The sequence below is a fragment of the Vanessa cardui genome, chromosome 10 (genome assembly GCF_905220365.1).
Source record: "Vanessa cardui chromosome 10, ilVanCard2.1, whole genome shotgun sequence".
Lineage (NCBI taxonomy): Eukaryota > Metazoa > Arthropoda > Insecta > Lepidoptera > Nymphalidae > Vanessa > Vanessa cardui.
The window spans coordinates 10651958-10672579 of record NC_061132.1 but is presented as its reverse complement, the minus strand read 5'-3'; the positions used below and the strand labels follow the sequence as shown (position 1 = coordinate 10672579).

Sequence of the window (20622 nt, the reverse complement as noted above, 5' to 3'; positions counted from 1 at the left end):
AGGGACATTGATGGTGTGTTTCTTTGTGATAATCTTGGAATACTTTTAATTAATTCTTCTTTTCTATAAATAGGGTTCTAGGTTAGTCCCTCGAATAACGATTTTATTTTTATTCAAAAATTATATCTTTGTTACGTGGAACTTCTAAACACATAAACCTTAAAGTAACAGGATCAATATCTAGATTTTCGGAATTGCGTTTTTGTGGTAAAATGTTTTTAGTAACACCTAACACGGTAATTATGATAGTAATATTTTCTGGTTAGTAATATTTCTGGTTGTTTAATAAATTTTATCTTTAAAATTAATTAAATGAGATTTATTTGTACAGTTGATATTTTATTAAATATTAAAAAGAATACATTATAAAGTAGTTTGGCTGTATGATCTTACATCGTGGTACATTCATGTGGACCGTATTAAAAAAATACTTCAACATCATAAGTTTGACAGCCACAAAATGTTACCAGCTTATAAATTTCAACCTTGATTGTGGGAAGATCTTTTATTTCATAAATGTTTAATCTATCTATTCTATAATTATCAGTTGAAGACTGTTTGTATTTGATTGATAAAAATACAATAAAAAAAAATATGATTTATTCAAGTAGGCTTTACTTTTAGTATAGATCTGTAAAATGACGGTTAAAAAATTTAAAAGTATTATATTAGCTAAAGCTTCGAAATGTAGATTTTTCTGAAATTAAATGGAAAGAATCTTAGTAGTTTACTCAGAAGCCTGTGTGTTACTAAGATAACAATATCGTAAAACTTAAAACTGAAACAAAAAAAATATAGATATGGAGATTTTATTTTCATTAGTGAAAACATCATTCAACCTTGTCATTCTAAATTGTCAAATACTCAAATTATTGATTTTTCTTTAAAATTCTAGAATTTAACGCGTGAGGTCTGATTCATAGTGACTCTCTAAACATAAAGTTACTATCAAAACATCATCGGAGGTGATCAGTTGTGACACAGTGTGCTCGAGGAACTGTTTATTGTTGAATTCAGTGAATATTATTTCGATAGTTCAAAATGGAATCAAGTGATCGTGCTGACCATGTCGCGGGCGCTCTGACATACCCTAACCCTAATGAGCAAGGCATGTCAATGCAGCCTCGACGACCAACTAATTTGCAGGTAAAATTTTTCATGTATCAGCGTGCGTCTTTTTTATAAATATATTCATAAATAATACATATGTAACTTCCGCATCGCGCAAATATTTCAGCATGAATTAGTTTTTATTATTTTGGTTGTAACTTGATTTATTATGGACAATTATATTCTTGCCTTACCGTACCTAGAGAATACTTACAGCCAGCTGAATGGTTTTTGCTTAGTTTTTGATATTATTTATTATATATCCACATTTAATTGTATGAATTATATTTTTTAGGCAGTCTGTTGAATATTTTCTGTCATATATCAATTAATAAAATGATTTTAAATATAATTGATATGTTCAATTTATATTTTTCTTATGACTTTAAATAATAGAATGATTTGTTTATTTTTTTTAATGCCATGCTATATGTAAGTCATATGAAGCATTGATAAATAATAAAGTATCATTACATAATATTAAAATAATATTGATAGCTAGAGCCAGACATACTTCGCTATAGCTACTGTGCTTTGAAATAAATAAGGAAGTAACTTAAATGACTCTAGCGAACGTAGATTGATCGAGTAAACAAATCATTCAATTGAACAGGCTGCTTCGCTGGCTGGTACATCTTTGTTACATAAGGAAAGAAAGAGAAGAATATATGTTGTCAAAAGGATAGGCTATATAGCATAGTGCTAATTTAATATCTGCCGAATTGATTTAAAGACTAATTTATATCTTTCCTTGTAGAAATTTCAATTATTATTTCCCCTTGTTGAAATTATTTATAAATGTATTTGTACAGAATTTTATACGTATTCTATGAATGTGGTTTAGTTTATAACTACTCTAAAATTATTAAATTCAATTAGTTGTTACAATGTAATCGCCTTTACTTTTTGTTCATATATCATCTTAACGGCTTAGACTTAAATAATCTTCTTTTGATCATTTAAGGTATATATTTATATGTTATCGACCACAATTTAAACAACTCAATATTGATTATTGAATTTACTATTTGGATAGATTACTTTATAGACTGTATTACCACAAATTATGGTAGGGAGGAAATTTTATGTATCAGTATTATGGTCAGTGTACACAAGGGAGGTGACAGGTTTTATTTGACTACAAAAACCAGATTCACGTTGAAAAGCAGTGTTGGGTTGAGATTTAAAGATCAAAGTTGAATGCTTTTGATTTTATGGCCACAAACATGCGAAGGTTGCATATTTATAGAGATATAGATGCCTTGTTATTTATGTATCATAGTAAGGATAATTTATTGTCCTGTGGTTATAACAAGAAATTGTTTTTATTAAACTTTGCCTCTATTCTACTGGTTGTAGCTCATGATTATATTGTATCAATTTTTCCCAATCTTAGGGCTGATAAGTTAATAGTCTTCTTTGCCAAGAAATTGTCACTAGTAGTGTTAAGTCACATATGTTATAATAAAGCCTTGAAAAACTGTTGTTGTTTTTATATTTGCTTATATCTTAAAGTTTATTTGAATTATTCAATACGATTTGTGCTAAATTATTCTTTATGTCCAAATGAGTAGTCATAGCAATTGGTTGAAAGTTATAGAAATTATGAGTTCCAAGTGTGCGATTTAGATAAGAGTTACGACAAAGTGATTCCTTGTCAATTAAAATCACATGCATACTTATGCCTTGTTACCTCAGCTATCTGACAGTGAAAATCCCTTCAAAGTCGATGCAGCCATTCCAGAGATTAGCCGGAACAAACAGACGGACGAAACAGGCAAAAAATGAAAAAATAGTTATTTTGGTAATGTACTGTAACAATAAAAAACGGTTACATTAATATTACAAACAGACACTAAAGTTTTATTATATGTATAGCTATATGAGTAGTAATGTATTGGATGGCATAAATAATATCGATAAATATCCTCTGATTTCAGACGCTCCTTCGTTTCGCTATTGACGCCACAAACAAGACCGAGGAAGATGGGCCGACTAGCTCGGCGGTCAGTGCTTTGGACGAAGAGGTAATACATTTTTGTTGCAGAATTACTATTGAAATAATTGAAATAGTATTTTTAAATGTCATGCGGGATTCCTTACAATGTTTTCCGGCATCACTATGAACGACATATAATATAAACACAAATGTAAAGTCTTACCATCGGATCGTCTCAACTCTTCAAACTTACCTGTTTTTATCAAATTGTGTCAATGATTTCAGAGGCGTCGATTCTTGGAGGAGGCTTTGAAGAGCCTCACGGTGGACGTGCCGAAGGTGTTGCAGCGAGGAATTAAAATACTCACCAACGTAGAGTTTATAAAGAGCGTGCAACTCGGCCAGCCGGTACCGGACGACATCAGGGCGGCCTTCAACAATATGATGGAGTTTGTTGATGATATCGACGTCGCTATGGGTGAGTTCTTAAGTATTATCAGCTGTGTCGATTAGCTTTATCGCCTCTACTATAAATGCAAAGGGTTGTTTGTTTCCCTCACACGTATTTACGATCATAATGATATATTGTACATGGATATTATTTTTCTCTATATAAATATTTCGTAACAGAAGCTAGAAAGGCGAGCTGCAATTAGTGCATCGGTATTTAGTAGTTGTTTTCAAGGCAAATACTGACTTTCATGCCGGTTCTTCTCGATATAATCTACTTTCCGAATCGGTGGTAGTTTCACTTAGTATAGTTGTTAAATGACGATTCAAAAGTACTTGTAAAAGCCTACTTGAATAAAGTATATTTTAGTTTGAACATCTTCTGTTATACTTCGTATGTAATTCGTTTTCATATTACGAATTTTAAAAATAAGGTTCAGATAACGCGACATTGGGGTAAGGTCCACTCGTATGCCGTGACGTATGGGAATATGGATTTTTTTTTATGGTATAGGTTGGCGGACGAGCATATGGGCCACCTGATGGTAAGTGGTCACCATCGCCCATAGACAATGACGCTGAAAGAAATACTAACTATTCCTTACATCGTCAATGCGCCACCAACTTGGGAACTAAGATGTTATGTCCCTCGTGCCTTTAGTTACACTGTCTCACTCACCTTTCAGACCGAAACACAACAATACTGAGTACTGTTATATGGCGGTAGAATAACTGATGAGTGGGTGGTACCTACCCAGACGGGCTTGCACAAAGCCCTGCCACCAAGAATACCATTATTATTAAGCGTTTGATAGAAAATTGTATTTATTTCTTTCAGATTTCCAAAAGTTGGGCGGATTCGCAGTCTTCCCGATTTGCTATGGTAGTGAAAATGAGGACATTCGCATTCGCACCAGCCAGCTGCTGGCTGAAATATGCCAGAACAACCCGCACTGCCAGGCGCGCGTTCTCGAGTACGGATTACTCAACGTACTCCTGCATTTGGCCAACAGCGAGAAGGGCTATGCGCTGGCTAAATGTATTTCCGCTATTTCATGTGAGTTCTTTGGTGTATGTATGGTGCAATAGAACAGCCGGTAGATTCCCACTGCTGGGCTAAAGGCCTCCTCTCCCTTTGAGGAGAAGGTTTGGAACATATTCCACCACGCTGTTCCAATGCGGGTTGGTGGAATACACATGTAGAATTTCTATGAAATTTGTCACATGCAGGTTTCCTCACGATGTTTTCCTTCACCGCTGAGCACGAGATGAATTATAAAGACAAATTAAGCACATGAATCAGCGGTGCTAACCACTGGGCCATCTCGACTGGTGCAAAGCTGATACTAAAATAATATACTATAGAAATATTCTTGTTTCTTTCTCATATTGTTCATGTAATATACAAAAACCTTCCTCTCGAATCACTCTATCTAGTAAAAAGAACCGTATCAAAATCCGTTGCGTATCTAAGCACACATAGATACAGACAGCGGTAAGCGACATTTTATGCTATGTAATGATGACACTGACTTTAAACCAATTATTAATCATTGTTTATTGATTACTTAAAAACGTTTCAATGTTATTTTGTTGTAAGAGTTTTCTTTGTAATTTTTTTTAAATATTAAATTCTCACCTTTCTAAATTTTATGTCTATTTGGACATGAGAGAACAATTTCTAATAAACTACAATTAAAAAGTAACTAATTGAAATAATCTTACCCTCTGTAAAGTATGGATTTCTAACAAAAAAAAACATTAATAGGATGTGGCTCCATTTAATTGAAGACCCTTCAAATAAGAATGACTAAGTTGTATCATGGTTTGTATTTTTAATTCAAAATAAAATTTCCATACTTTATAATAATAAATAATAAATATGAGACAACATCACATACATTACTCTGATCCCAATGTAAGTAGCTGAAGCACATGTGTTATGGAAATCAGAAGTAACGACGGTACCACAAACACCCAGACCCAAGACAACATAGAAAACTAATGGTAATCTACATCGACTCGGCCGGGAATCGAACCCGGGACCTCAGAGTGGCGTACCCATGAAAACCGGTGTACACACCACTCGACCAATTATTTCTACTATATAGTCCAAAAAGTTCCACAGGGTGTTATAGATAAAAATATGGCTATATGTATATGTACAGGCTCAGTACGCGAGTACGATCCCGGCTGCCGGGAGCTGATCGCGCAGGGCGGCTGCGACACGCTCACGAGCGCGCTGGAGCAGCCTCACGTGTCCGCCAGGACCAAGGCTGCCTTCCTCATTCGTTACCTGTGCCAAAACTACCCTGATGCTAAAGGTAACACACAAATTTTGATTTTAGACTTCGTATATTATATCATGTCTTACTCTTTTTATGTATAATATTTTAACAAGTCGAGATGGCCCAGTGGTTAGAACGCGTGCATCTTAACCGATGATTGCTGGTTCAAACCCAGGCAAGTACCGCTGATTTATGTGCTTAATTTGTCTTTATAATTCATCTCGTGCTCAGCGGTGAAGGAAAACGTCGTGAGGTAACCTGCATGTGACAAATTTCATAGAAATTCTGCCACATGTGTATTCCACCAACCCGCACTAGAACAGCGTGGTGGAATATGTTCCAAACCTTCTCCTCAAAGGGAGGGGAGGCCTTTAGCCCAGCAGTGCGAATTTTCAGGCTGTTGTTGTTGTTGTTGTATTGTAACAATTACTGATCGATATGATTGATCATATGTTCACCATCATCACCGCCAACCATTCCTTTACAATAGGCCACCCCAACACGACAAGTTTTTGAACTAATAAGTCATGTTCATCAAGCGTAAAGTTACCTCAATGTAGCTATAGTCACAAGGGATCATTGCAATCTACAAATGCAATTTTTATTACAATGTTATTGGTCACTGCATAAATCATGTAAACACAGATTATATATGTGAACTCAGTTTTGACGGGGATTGATCATGATTTGTGTGGTTTATTCGAACTACTATGCCATCTCGGCATATCTCAAACCACAGTATCAGTACTATTCTTGTTCAAAATATACAGGTTAAAATACGAGTATGTTTATTATTTTATAAAACGTGAAGTAATAAAGCTTTGTAATATATAATTTTCATTGTGTTATTGTGTATTAGGTATTTTAGAACTTTGAGAAATGACTAAAAGTCATATACTGTTATTACATGTAAACTATTTATGTTCCAACAGAGAAATTCATTCAAAACAACATCGTGAAAATAATAGCGGAGCAGCTCAAAAAAGGGCGGGATGCATCCTCAGAACAGTTGCTGAGCGTCCTACAGACCTTGCTAGAAGGGCAAGACTCCACCGTCTTACAGCAATTCAGGGAACCGTCACTGAACCTTAAGCAGATCATAGTGGATCATCTGGACGTCCCGGAATTTGTGGGTGATGGTTTCATAGAAGAAAAGGAATACTGCTATGCCGTTTTAAGAGTGTTCGACAGTTGTCCACAGGTGGAAGTTGTGAACAGTGAAGTTGACAGATAGGAAGGGCGCAGCAAGTATTTTTGAGTCATTTATTTATACCACAATATGGCATAATCAAAATATCTACACTAAATGTGAAAGTAAGATTTTTTACTATTTTACTATGTCAATATTTAGACAATTTCTAATGACATAGATGACTAAAACATCAAGGATTTCGATATGATTCAAAATCATTTATAATATTACAACATACTGACGGGTTTGTATGTAAAATAATCTTGCACAATGTACAACAAATTCCAAAGTTGTTTAATTTTAATTTATGGCAACACCAGACAGAAAACTTTGCCTAGCTGTCTCAAAAACGCCAGTGGGATTAGATAATTAAAAGGCTTAATTACCTAAACTGACTGCTGTACTGAGTTGGTGTGAGATCGGCAATGGGGTTTGCAAGATTTGATCTTTATTTTTATTTGACCTTAATTTCCAGCAAATACAAGCTAATAAAACTGCTTATATTGACTGGAATTTAGATTTCTGTGATCACACTCCAATGCCGATTTTGTCCCAACTCATCCTAACAAATATTTTGTAAGTCTTTTAATATATCTATTAATTTTAAATTAAGAAGTTATAGTTTTTCATAGGGTACATAAAAAAAAAGAAAAAAATGGGAAGGATTTTTAAAAGATCTGCAGATAAATAATAATGGGAATGCCCATTTAAAAAATATTTTTGTTCTATGCGGTGGTCTAGTGTGTGACGTCACTTGACCCATAAGACGCGTTACGCGTCTTGCATTTGCTCAATATGTATAAATTTGTGTGCAGTTGCACCATTACATATGAATTAAAAGACTTTTATTTCAAAAACGTCTTAAGTGATAAGACAGAATTGTATACAGGGAATGTATCAATTCTAGTAATAATATAACTTTGTCTTTTTGTAAAGCAACATACATATAATATAAAAACAATAGTGATCAAGACGCTAATTCAAAACACACGTCACAAGTGAGTAAAAGGCCAAAGTCGTTGCGCGCTAGGATATATAATATATTTTAAACCTCTACTGATGTATAACTCAAAACATATTGACGGATCAAAAAGGTTTTAATGGTTGATTGATTTAACCTGTTAAGTTTTTATTGATAACTAAAATTAAGTATTATCGATGTAATAAAACTTCTCAATTGTATAACAATAAACTTATATCAAAATTGAGTTGTGTTTCCATTTTCTTCCATTCCGAGATTATTAAAAAGCATATACACCTAATTTTAAATCGTCGGTCCTACGCCTAAACACTTCGCAGTCGTGTCGTATTTACTTTCACATCGGACTATAAGAGTAAGAGTAGATAATTTACCTGTCTTTGCTCATCTTGCAACACCATCATCAATACAATATGTCTCTTCTATAACTCGATTTGCCAAAATTATATCAACTCCCATAAGAAAAGAAGGGCCTAAATTGCATATAAATTCAATACAAATAAGTAATTCGCAGATAGTATTTTGTCTAATGGTCCACAAAACGAATTTCTTTTTTATTTATTTTTTATTCTTTTTGTCTATTTTCTTGTCTGTAGATGCCCTACAAAATTTATCGTTGTTTCAATTTTAATTTAAAATACACCAGACAAAGAATTGCAAAAAATTACATTTAGTAAAGAATATTGAAACAAATTATCTTGGATTTTATCTTATATTATATTTAAAACACACACTTTTAATAGGCTATTTAACTGGTTTTTAAAATCCATTTTATATTATTTAGTAGAGGTTAAGGAAACCAGTAAAAGTTGTTTTTTTTTTATTTCTAGTACATATTCGCCGGAAAATATCATATTAAAAATTCGATATTTAAATAACGCGCGAAAACGCTACTTCGACAATATGGCTCTGCAAAGGGGTCGGTGACGTCACTTTGCTGTAATTTAATCTGTGGTACATATAGTAGAAAAGCAAGGTTTACAAGAAAGTGACTTCATCCCGGCCAATCAGGAGCATTTTGTGTCACGTGACAAACGATTGATTTTTATTTATTGATTTTTGAATAAATTTAGTATTATTTTAAGTTTCGTTAGTTGTCAAATAGCCTATTTATTCATACAATTTTAAAATTACCGGTACATTAATTTTTTTATTTAGGTAAACATGTATAATGTATATGTATTATTAAATGTGGATTAAACGATAGAAGTAGAAAAATCTGTAAGAATTGTGTAATGGGCCTAACTCACCGCTAATAAAACGTGATCGTGAAATTTCATCTGTGTTAATATTTGAAAGCATACCGTTATCGCTGTAAATAATTGTCAGCATTTTGCGAATTGGCCAAGACGTGAATAGTATTCGTAGTTACAACAGTTGAAAAAATATTAGCCTAACGTGTAAAATAGTCTTTATGGTGCTATTGTTGTGATAATGTCAATGTCATCCAACTTGTCAACCTGCCTAATCTGTCAGAAGTCTACTATTCTTATTCAGCAATTCGTGTGTTTATTTCTGAATAACATGAAATAAACTATTTATTTTTATTTAAAAAAAAGTATTTATTCCTATAATTAGATTCCAGATAAAAGTCATAGTTAATCTGTTATATCAACCATGATAAATAAACTAGCTTAAGAAAAACAAATACTTGTATACTGTTTACTAATGCGGCGCGCTTTTTACGCGTTTAGTGTGCTTTTTCAAGATCATAAGTTACCTGTGCCGAGCATGGCAAAATTAGTGAGTGATTTTAAGGAATGGAAGTTCCAGAGCCCGCCAAACTACGCGGAGTTACCGATAGACGAAAATCCAGAATATAATGTTCCCGTTGCTGTGAAAAATGCTGTTTTTTCCAAGGTTTCTTCCATATAAAATATAGTATTTATTACATAAATATGATTTATACTTTATTCTGTAAATAAATTATGGTATTTTGGTGCGTGATTTAATTCAACAATTACACAAATAATAATGAAACTATAATATAATATATGCTTTTGAGTTCAAGACATAATATTCAAATTGTATAGGTTCTTGGTATTTTGGCATAATACATTTCCTCAAAGCTCATTTTAATCATGCAGTCTATTCCCAGGTACCAACAGAACCTCTCACAGGCAAGCTGCATCTTGTCTGTGCGTCTGATGAGGCCCTCTCAGATATATTCGACTTGGACCCTAAGGTATCAGAGTCAGAGGAGTTTATAAACTTTGTAGCTGGAATATATGCACCTGAGGGAACTTTAAGTGTTTCACATAGGTAAGCAAACTTTCAACAGTCAACATGTAACATTAAATAGTTATTTATCTGTGGCCCTTTTCTAAAAGGAACAATTTCAATAATGCTTTCAGCAATCAGAAGAGAAACAATTAACAATATTGATTGTTTTAAATACCATATGCCTTTTTGTATATTAGGATGGTCAGTAATGTCAATCTTATGTGCAAATAAATGTATTTTAATTTTAAGTCTTTTAGCATGAGACTACAGAATTTATTTATATATTTATTTATAAAAACTTCAGATTTAAATATCTGTGATTGCTGATAGTTGTGTTGTTTTCTATTGTTGTAGATACGGGGGTTACCAATTTGGCTTTTGGGCTGACCAGTTAGGAGATGGAAGAGCTCATATTTTGGGTGAATATGTGAACAGGTAATTTTAGACAAATTAATAATTAACCTCAAAAGATGATGCCACCGAGTGTTTTGAAATCATCCCTATCCTTTGACATTGCTAACTGCTAAGCTTTACTCTTAAAAATATAGGAAAATTTATATATATATGCTATTATCATATTTTGATCATTGCAAACAGGAAAAAAGAATCAATTAAAAATTTAAGTGTGTAAATTAATTATTGTCTATTTTTGTCGTTTTGTTTACATGTGAAACTTTACAAGTGCACATAAATTATAGAGGATAATCTTTATTGTTAAAAAAACAAATATAAATCTGTACTATTTTATCATGTAATAATTTCTTGTTAGTGTAGCTACATTGTCACTTTCAAAGATGTTTTGTTTTAATTTCAATAGTAAAGGAGAGTCTTGGCAGCCTCAGCTCAAAGGTTCCGGTGAAACACCATATTCGCGGTTCGGCGACGGACGCGCCGTCCTTCGCTCCTCCATCAGGGAGATGGTGGCCAGCGAGGCCTGCTACTACCTTGGCATACCAACCACCAGAGCAGGGGCGCTAGTTGGTAAGATATTTTGGGATATTCATATGCATTGATGACACACTTTTTGATTATTCTCAAGTTAGTTTATTTTCTCATAGTTAATGGCTCTTTTAATCCTTGTTGGAAAATACATTTAACTATAATAGATATTAAGGGTAAAACCAGTAGTACCTTCTACGTCTAAGAGTATTATGAAATCGCGTCAAATAAAAATGGACCCCCGAATTATAATTCTGGAGTGTTGTTTTTTTTTTGTTAATGCTGTTTTTGATGTAAGTAAAATTATGAATAAAGCCTTTATACACTGAGAGTTGTAAATCCTCATAATCATCATCATTGCATTTAGCTTTTAAACTAGGACCGAAAATGGGTTCATATCTAGTGGTGGTAATAAGTACAGCATAGACCACCTAGATTTCTCTGAGTGGTAACACAGTTTGGTATGATTTACTATGAAGGGTTTCCAGTTTCAGATGATCACAAGGTGTGGAGGGACAAGACGTACAGCGGCATGTCACGACAGGAGCGCGCTGCGGTCGTGCTGCGCGTCGCGCCGGCGTGGTATCGGATTGGCTCCTTTGAGATACTGCAAAAACGGAACGAACCCGAATTGGCGAAGACATTGGCCGATTTCATTATTAAGGTAACCTTTATTTGTGGAAACATGTTACTTGTTTTACTGCCATATTGTCATAATGTGTTGCCATGATAATTATGAAGATATAAATTTAATATTAATAATGGATATTTATTGCTTGTATATTTTAAAATTATGTTAATACTTAATTATTGAAATGATAATATTTTAATATAATGGAGTTTTGTAACTTACCTAGAATCTTAATAAACGAATATAACGTATTTTAAACAATTTTTCGCCAATATTTGTTTTTTATGAAATATAAATACTATAAAGTAATAATATTTGTACACAGCATCACTTCCCTAGCATTGATTTAAACAATGAAGACAGATACGTCGAGTTGTACTCGGAAGTAGCTCACAGGAATTTGGACATGGTCGCTACGTGGCAAGGTAACAATTATTGCATTAATGTAATTATATAATATTAGCTCTAGGACATCATTACGCGAGAAATTTAAATAAATAGGTGTATTAACGGCTGCTTCACCATATTAAATTAATTACTAAGACTAAATTAATAAATAAATCATATTAATTAAGAGAGTACTTTTTCGAAATAAACCTAATTACTGTAAAGAACAGCATTGTAAATCTGTTTATATGAAACCAGCAACTATGCGAGTTTCTTGCAGTTTCTTCTCGCTAGAAGCTGCTAACTGCAACGGTGGTTTAATTATTGACGATTCAAAAACGCTTCATTGTGAAGTTTACTTTAATAAATTGATTTGATTTGATTTAATATATTGAAGTTATGATAAAAATTATCATAACTATCATAACATACATCTCGACAAAAGGTGTGATGTCAATTCAAGATTGAAGTTGTTAATTTTTACTCTCCTTGCCATTGGCATAGATTATTTATTATCTGTAAATCAAGATGGCGTCTATTAACAATAAGATGACACTTGATATTTGCTTCTAACTCGAAGCTTAGTAAATTTATCTAGAGTTACAAACTAACTAACTATATTTTCTTTATTTGTCAAATTATATAATTTAATAAATTAACTAAAATCCGGAAATAACCTTTCAAATGAGAAAGGTAAAGGAATAATATTTCACTTTTCAATGTAAATTATTATAAATTGTTTTCTAATGTTTTTGGATTATGATAGCGAGGCAGTCTCCCTCGAGAATGGTCCGGCGTGGCTGCTAGCCAAGCCATATACATCTAAGTTTCCTATACATGTGGATGATTGATTAATAAAGTTGTGTTTACAGGTTTAGGCTTCGTTCACGGTGTTCTAAACACAGACAACATAAGCCTATTGGGATTGACCATAGACTACGGGCCGTATGGCTTCATAGACCACTACTACGAGCACTACGTGCCCAACACGTCGGATGATATGGGGAGATACGCGTTTAACAGACAGCCTGAGGTGAGTGTTCGTAGGTGGGAAGACGAAAGAATTAGCCATTATATAGTATAAAACAAAGTCCCTTACCGCTATCTGTCCCTATGTATGCTTAGGTCTTTAAAATTCTGCAACGGATTTTGATGCGGTTTTTTTCAATAGATAGATTGATTCGAGAGGAAGGTTTTTGTATATAATACATGGACAATATAGTAAAGGATCAAGAAAAAATATTTTTTTTTATTTTTTTTTATGGTATAGGTTGGTGGACGAGCATATGGGCCACCTGATGGTAAGTGGTCACCATCGCCCATAGACATTAACGCTGTAAGAATTATTAACTATTCCTTACATCGTCAATGTGCCACCAACCTTGGGAACTAAGATGTTATGTCCTTTGTGCCTGTAGTTACACTGGCTCACTCACCCTTCAGACCGGAACACAACAATACTGAGTACTGTTGTTTGGCGGTAGAATAACTGATGAGTGGGTGGAACCTACCCAGACGGGCTTGCACAAAGCCCTACCACCAAGTAAATAGTAGTAAATTTAGTACCAGCTTTGACCCCTTGCGAAGCCGGGGGGGGGGGGGTCTAGTATTTGATATTAGGCGGCGCCATATTGTTCTATTGTTGTTGGTTGATAAACATGATAGAATATTATGAAAGATTAATACGGGGATCTCGTGAGGTCATCGCCTGGGAGCTTCTCTGTTTGGTACGTCAGCATTCGTAGGATTAGGGTTCCGTAACTTTAAGAGTTTCCTTAAACGTACCGTTATACAAAGATTCTACTGTAAGATTTTAACGTTGATTGAGATGGACGAGTGATCTAGCGTGAGGTACATTCAGAGATCCAACGTAACGTTCCGAGTAATATTGAAATAATCGCTTTTCAACCGACTTCAAAAAGGAGGAGGTTATCAATTCGTCTGTATTTTTCTTATGTTTGTTATCTCATAGCTTTTTAACGGGTGGACCGATTTTGATATTTTTTTTTTGTTTGAATGGTAGTGTTTCCCTTGGGGTCCCATTTTAATTATATCTTTTTCCGATATTGGTATCCCTGTTAAAACGATCTTAAATTTGCAAAAATATAACAATAACTATAACTACGTTATATAATCGTAAATCGACTTTTAAGTAGTCTAATATTTTACATTTCATTTTACTTAGGACTTTTAGACTCTAAAAAATATGTTGAATACGCAATTATTTTTGTTACTTTTTAGTGCATATTCATTTGTTTTAAAATAGTGTTTTGTTTGAAGTCGGTTTTTCTTTTTGTTAAAATTTTTTGTACTCGAAGCAAACGTATGTATATACATATATACCAAAATAACAAAATTTTTACGATTAGTCTGGCTGTCTTTTTGTTCCGATTATACTGTGGAACGGCTGAAACGATTTTGACGAGGCTTTCCCTTTAGAAAGCCGATGTAATAAGGAACTGGCCTAACACACTTACATTTTTTTTTTGTAAAGAATATCAACGAAGTATTTTACTGTATTGTAATGTAATAATGGATTTCGATGTAGAAGATGATTATTTAAGGTTACATTAATATATTTCTAGATAATACTTTGGAACCTCGAGAAGTTAGCCGTTGCGTTGGAACCGATATTGACAGACAGCGACAAGGAGAAGATTAAGGATGTCTTCAAGACCCTCGATGGATACGTCAAGGACAGGATCTTGTGAGTATTTGCTTTGATTGGGAGATACTGATCATCATCACCGTACTTAGTATTTTTGCACTCCGGTTTGCAACGAGTCAGAGTAACTACAGGCACAAGGAACATAACTGCAAGTATTTAAAACGGGATATGTACCGAGATGGCCCAGTGGTTAGAACGCGTGCATCTTAACCGATGATTGCGGGTTCAAATCCAGGCAAGCACCGCTGATTCATGTGCTTAATTTGTCTTTATAATTCATCTCGTGCTCAGCGATGAAGGAAAACACCGTAAGGAAACCTGCATGTGACAAATTTCATAGAAATTCTGCCACATGTGTATTACACCAACCCGCATTGGAACAGCCTGGTGGAATATGTTCCAAACCTTCTCCTCAAAGGGAGAGGAGGCCTTTAGCCCAGCAGTGGGAATTTACAGGCTGTTGTTGTTGTTGTTGTATGTACCATTGTTTTTTATTTTTCGTCTCGTAAACAAGTCATGCGTGGATAATATCGAAATGTAGAGTCGAGATGGCCCAGTGGTTAGAACGCGTGCATCTTAACCGATGATTGCGAAATCTTATAAGGGAAATAACATCTCAGGTCCCAAGGATGATGGCATCTTTTTGGTGTAAGGCATAGTTAATATTCTTACCATTGTGCCTACGTATTATCTTTTATTAATGTAAGCAAAAATCACTGCCCATAATGGCACCTAGAAACAAGTCGATATTCGATATGCTACATTGTCAATTAATACATTATTATATGTTCTGTCGCCGAGTCGCCATTCTAAAATCGCACTGTAATATCGTCGTAACAATTAAATATTGTAAATTATATTACAATACATATATCTATACTTAATTGCCTTTCATTACATCATCCACGAGACAATTAAGGCAAACCATCAGTTAACCCATTGGCTATCATCATCAAAAAGTCAGCGTTTGTGGCTGGTGGTGACATTAGGTGCAGGGTTGCCGATGCCTTTTCACCGAATTCCCCAAAAATCTTAGCGAAATTCCCCAAATTGAGGGAAAGAAATGTCCCAATTTCCCACACAGAAATAAAGGAAAAAATCATGTTTTTTTGTATATTTGTTTTTCACTTCCTAACAATAAATCCAATTTTCGAGGTAAATTTCGTTGAATCAGACTAGTCGTGGTTAATGTCTGTATATTGTGTGTTTTTGCTACTATGCTAACTAATAATCGACTACAATTCAATTTTTGTACTAACTAAAAGACGGATGAACAATCAATTACTGATCGTTTTGATATAAAACGCATAAGTACAAATTCCCCTCATTTTATCCACATGTAACAATCCTCACACTAATCCCCGATTCCCACGATTCCCCGCACTTTGGGGAATTCCCCACACATTGGCAACCCTGATTAGGTATCACATTTGATCGAGCCATACATATAACTGAACTTTATTACATTTGTATAAATTAAATTGTGAACTTAGTAAATAATACAATTTCAGAAAGACCTACCTAGCGAAACTCGGCTTAGAAACAGTTGAGGATGGCGACGTGACGCTCGTCAAAGAGTTCCTGCAGCTGATGCAGGACACGAGCGCTGACTTCACTTGCACATTCCGACAATTGGCCGAGGTTAGTCAGCACAGGATTGAGAGCATCTCCCCTTTACCTTTTGGTCGATCAGGCCACATGCACAATAACCAACTAGATTGGAATCCGACCTCCTAAATCTGATGAAGAATATATTACTTGGTGGTAGGTCTTTGTGCAAGCCCGTCTGGGTAGGTACCACCCACTCATCAGTTATTCTACCGCCAAATAACAGTACTCAGTATTGTTGTGTTCCGGTTTGAAGGGTGAGTGAGCCAGTGTAACTACAGGCACAAGGGACATAACATCTTAGTTCCCAAGGTTGGTGGCGCATTGATGATGTAAGGAATAGTTAATTTTTCTTATAGCGTCATTGCCTATGGGTGATGGTGACCACTTACCATCAGGTGGCCCATATGCTCGTCCGTCTACCTATAACATAAAAAAAATATACATTTCTTGTGCTTTTTTTGATTGTGTTGCATCTTTTTAGTGACGGGTTTGGTCGCGCTTGCGTTCTTGGGGGCTGGTTTCATATGCTAGGCAAAAAAATAGCCAATGTCCTTGATGAAATAAAAGTAAAGGCGATTATTTAATTTTAACAATTAGCTATTTGACTGGTTTTTAAAATCCGTTTTATATTATTTAGTAGAGGTTAAGGAACCCAGTAAAAGTAGATTTTTTTATTTCTAGTACATATTTGCCGAAAAATATCATATTAAAAATTCCAAATTTAAATAGCACGCGAAAACGCTACTTGGACAATATGGCGCTGCAATGGGGTCGGTGACGTCACTTTCCTGTATTTTAATCAGTGGAACATATAGTAGAAAAGCAAAGTTTACAAGAAAGTGACTTCATCACAAGCCCGGCCAATCAGTAGCGTTTTGTGTCACGTGACAAACGTTTGAAAAAAATGCATTTTTATTTATTGATTTTTGAATAAATTTAGTATTATTTTCAAATTCCTTTAGTGAACAACCATTTTTAAACTCACAATATATACTGATTACAATAATTCACAATTTATTTTTCGCATTCTCAAATAGCCTATTTATTTTATGTGTAAGTAATGACAGTGCACAATATCTCTAGACGTCAGACGAGAGAATATAGTTGACAAGTATTCAATACATAATAAGGTTTAATATTTAATTTGTGTATGTGTCCTCCATACTTCTAATATGAAATTAATAATATGATATTTTTCGGCAAATATGTACTAGAAATAAAAAACACAACTTTTACTGGGTTCCTTAACTTCTATTAAATAATATAAAATTGTTTTTAATAACCAGTCAAATAGCCTATTTAAATCTAATAGATAATAAATATAATTATAATGAAATAAAACTAGCTATAACGAACGCTGTAAAGTGCTCGAAACGTCGGGATGTTAAAAATAATTAATATACGCGATTCAAATCCGTTATAGCTAGTTTTTTTTCAATGTGTAATCGCGAAAATTTAAGACAACATTAAATATAATTATAAATATTGGAAAACACCACATACATTGTTACCGATTCTTTTTCAGATAGATAAAGAAGAGTTACTTGATAAGGATGTTTTAGACAAGAAGTGGTCGCTAGCAAAAATATCCAAAGCCGGAGGGTGGCAGAAGTGGGTGGACACATATACAGCGAGATTGCTAAAGGAAAATGGTTTGTATAACTTTAAATCAAAATGTACTTTATTCAAGTACGCTATAGGGAGCAATTTGGAATAATTTAACAAGATTAAATTAAAATTAAAGTATTTTTAAAATGAAGATTCTACCGAGAGGCAAGAAACTCAATAGTAACTGTTTTCTAAAAATAACCTGCATATTTCAAATGTTATTAAAAACAATTATTTTATTTGCATTAGTTTCATTGTTATTAAGATTTCCATCCATGTGTACTGGACAATGTTGCCAGAATCCGTTCATTCAAATGTCAAACTTATCTTGTTTTTTGGAGAGCATATATTATGGTTCGTTTAAATTAAATAAAAAACATATTGTGCTAGCTGAATGCAATAATATATGTTTAAAAATTAATGAAAAATAGATATTATCAAATATTAGTCTTAACAATAGTGTCTTGAAACAGATCAAAATAGTTAAGATGAGTTGGATTATATACCAAAACCATATCCAAAATGTGCTGCATTACAATTAATTGCAATGCATTTATTAGCATGCTTACAAAAATATTAACAATTACAATTTGCAATTTTACAATTTGCCTACAAAAATATTAAATTAATGTACTCATACAATATTCATAATAAAATCAATACAATATTTGGATATCTGCAAATAAAAATGTATGAAACATTAGAAAGTATGTTATATATGTGATTGTGTGATTTTGTCCACAGTCAGTAATGAAGATCGACGAACGCGTATGATGAAAGTGAATCCGGTCTACGTTCCCAGGAACTGGATCCTGCAGGAAGCCATCGCTGATGCTGAGAAAAATGATTTTTACAAGGTCAATATAGTTGCCCCAATGGCCTAAAATTCGGAGTGCAATTCTGTCTGGCAATAAAATGTATTCTATTTTTTATATCTGCCTCGTCGTTACTATTAATTTATATATTGACTGGATATCTATTGGATCTTTGGGAATAATAGAGAGAGAGCTTATTTAATTGAATTTATTTCACCGAATTAATCATTACTTTAACGACGATACTCTGAAATAAGTATCAGTGGCCAGTAGCCGCAACTCTTTAATAGTAACTGATATTGAATACTTTTTACTAGAGATTAAGTTGTGTCAATCTAGTTAAAAAAATGTTTCACAACAGATTTAAAATTTTTAGTAAAAGTCTTTAACAATATATGTTTTTTTGATTTGATTTACAGGTGAGATTGCTGTTGAAAATATTCAAAAATCCATATGAAATAAACGAAGAAGCGGAGAAATTAGGATACTCGGCCCAACCACCGAGCTGGTCTTTTGGTTTGAAGCTGAGCTGTTCCAGTTGAGAAAACACCCTGTATAGCAGCCTTGTATATAATTTATAATATTAAAGTAAATACAAATTACGTAAACAATAAGATTGTAAGCGTGTATGTTATTGTTCTTCAAGGTCAGTGGTAGATCACAAAAAGGGGGGAAAGAGAGGAATTTGTAAGAAAGACATATTATGTAAGAATGGACTGAATATGTGACTAGAAATCTTATAAAGATATTTATACTTGTTTCAGTTTGATGCGTTCTATTTATTTTTAAAGGTTTAAGGTTAGTTTAAGGAACAAAATATTTTACAGATTTATATTAATTATGGCCTAGACTAAGGGGAGAGATGACCATGTATGAAACCGTAGCCTTAATTAATTTATGTTATACACATCAAGAAAGGTTTGGGTTACTTTAACAGTCTGTTACTGGAATTTATAATCTGTATCCTATTCTAATTACAAGATTAATAACTATAAATAATCATTTAACGTTATTTCACCGAGATCTTGTTTAATCTATGATATAGCAATGGATTTAATTAAACAATGGTTTTGAAGTCGGAAATGTTTTTATGGGAATTCTGGAAGAAACATTAAAATTGATATAAAAGTTCAGTCGAAGTGGACTTTTGTAATATGAATAAATAAATTAATTAAGAATTATTTGTGGTGCATAATGTTGCCAAGCTATTAGTCGCTTGGAATACGATAATATATTGTGTGTTTATATACTCCTGCAATTGGAATATACTATTTAGGAAAATAAATCACATGGGAAGGGATCATGGCATCAGAGTTATATCTTAAAGATTATAAAGGGGATATCTTAAATGTGTATATAACGAATAAAACTAAACAGTTTTGTAAGTAATTTATATGAGTTTCCCCTTATAATGACAGACAAACTGTAATCTGTTTTACTTGAATATACTATGTAGAGTCGAGATTGTCTATGGGGTACGATCATACCGATTGAATTTCGACAGTTTTTAGTATTTATTTTAAAACCAGTCCTTTAGAAAATCTACTAAAACTGCTTTTATGGACTGGTGAACATATAAAAATAGTCTTACCAGCCGGAATTACGATCGGTCCTACCTCACCCTATTGGCGATCTTGTCCGCACTCATCCTACATAAGTTTTTTGTAAATTTTTTATTTAAAAGGTTGATTATTTTTAAGACAAATAAATATCTACATTTATGATTATTGTTTTATTGTAATTTCAATTATCAAATCAATTTTATACTTAGATTGGGTTAAT

General features: G+C 33.5%; 2 protein-coding genes across 2 annotated transcripts; both read left to right on the top strand.

The window, feature by feature from the left end:
• Window positions 1–833: 833 nt before the first annotated feature.
• Window positions 834–8187, top strand: LOC124532956 (hsp70-binding protein 1). The gene is made up of 6 exons (XM_047108093.1): window positions 834–1146; window positions 3051–3137; window positions 3335–3527; window positions 4338–4556; window positions 5668–5823; window positions 6720–8187. The coding sequence occupies exons 1-6, from the start codon at window positions 1042–1044 to the stop codon at window positions 7019–7021; spliced, it is 1062 nt and encodes a 353-aa protein (XP_046964049.1). The 5' UTR covers window positions 834–1041; the 3' UTR covers window positions 7022–8187.
• Window positions 8188–9423: 1236 nt separating this feature from the next.
• Window positions 9424–20562, top strand: LOC124533084 (protein adenylyltransferase SelO-like). The gene is made up of 12 exons (XM_047108249.1): window positions 9424–9818; window positions 10057–10220; window positions 10536–10616; window positions 10999–11162; window positions 11609–11784; window positions 12077–12176; window positions 13011–13171; window positions 14724–14845; window positions 16318–16447; window positions 17943–18069; window positions 18770–18882; window positions 19260–20562. The coding sequence occupies exons 1-12, from the start codon at window positions 9627–9629 to the stop codon at window positions 19380–19382; spliced, it is 1653 nt and encodes a 550-aa protein (XP_046964205.1). The 5' UTR covers window positions 9424–9626; the 3' UTR covers window positions 19383–20562.
• The last annotated feature ends 60 nt before the right edge of the window (window positions 20563–20622 follow it).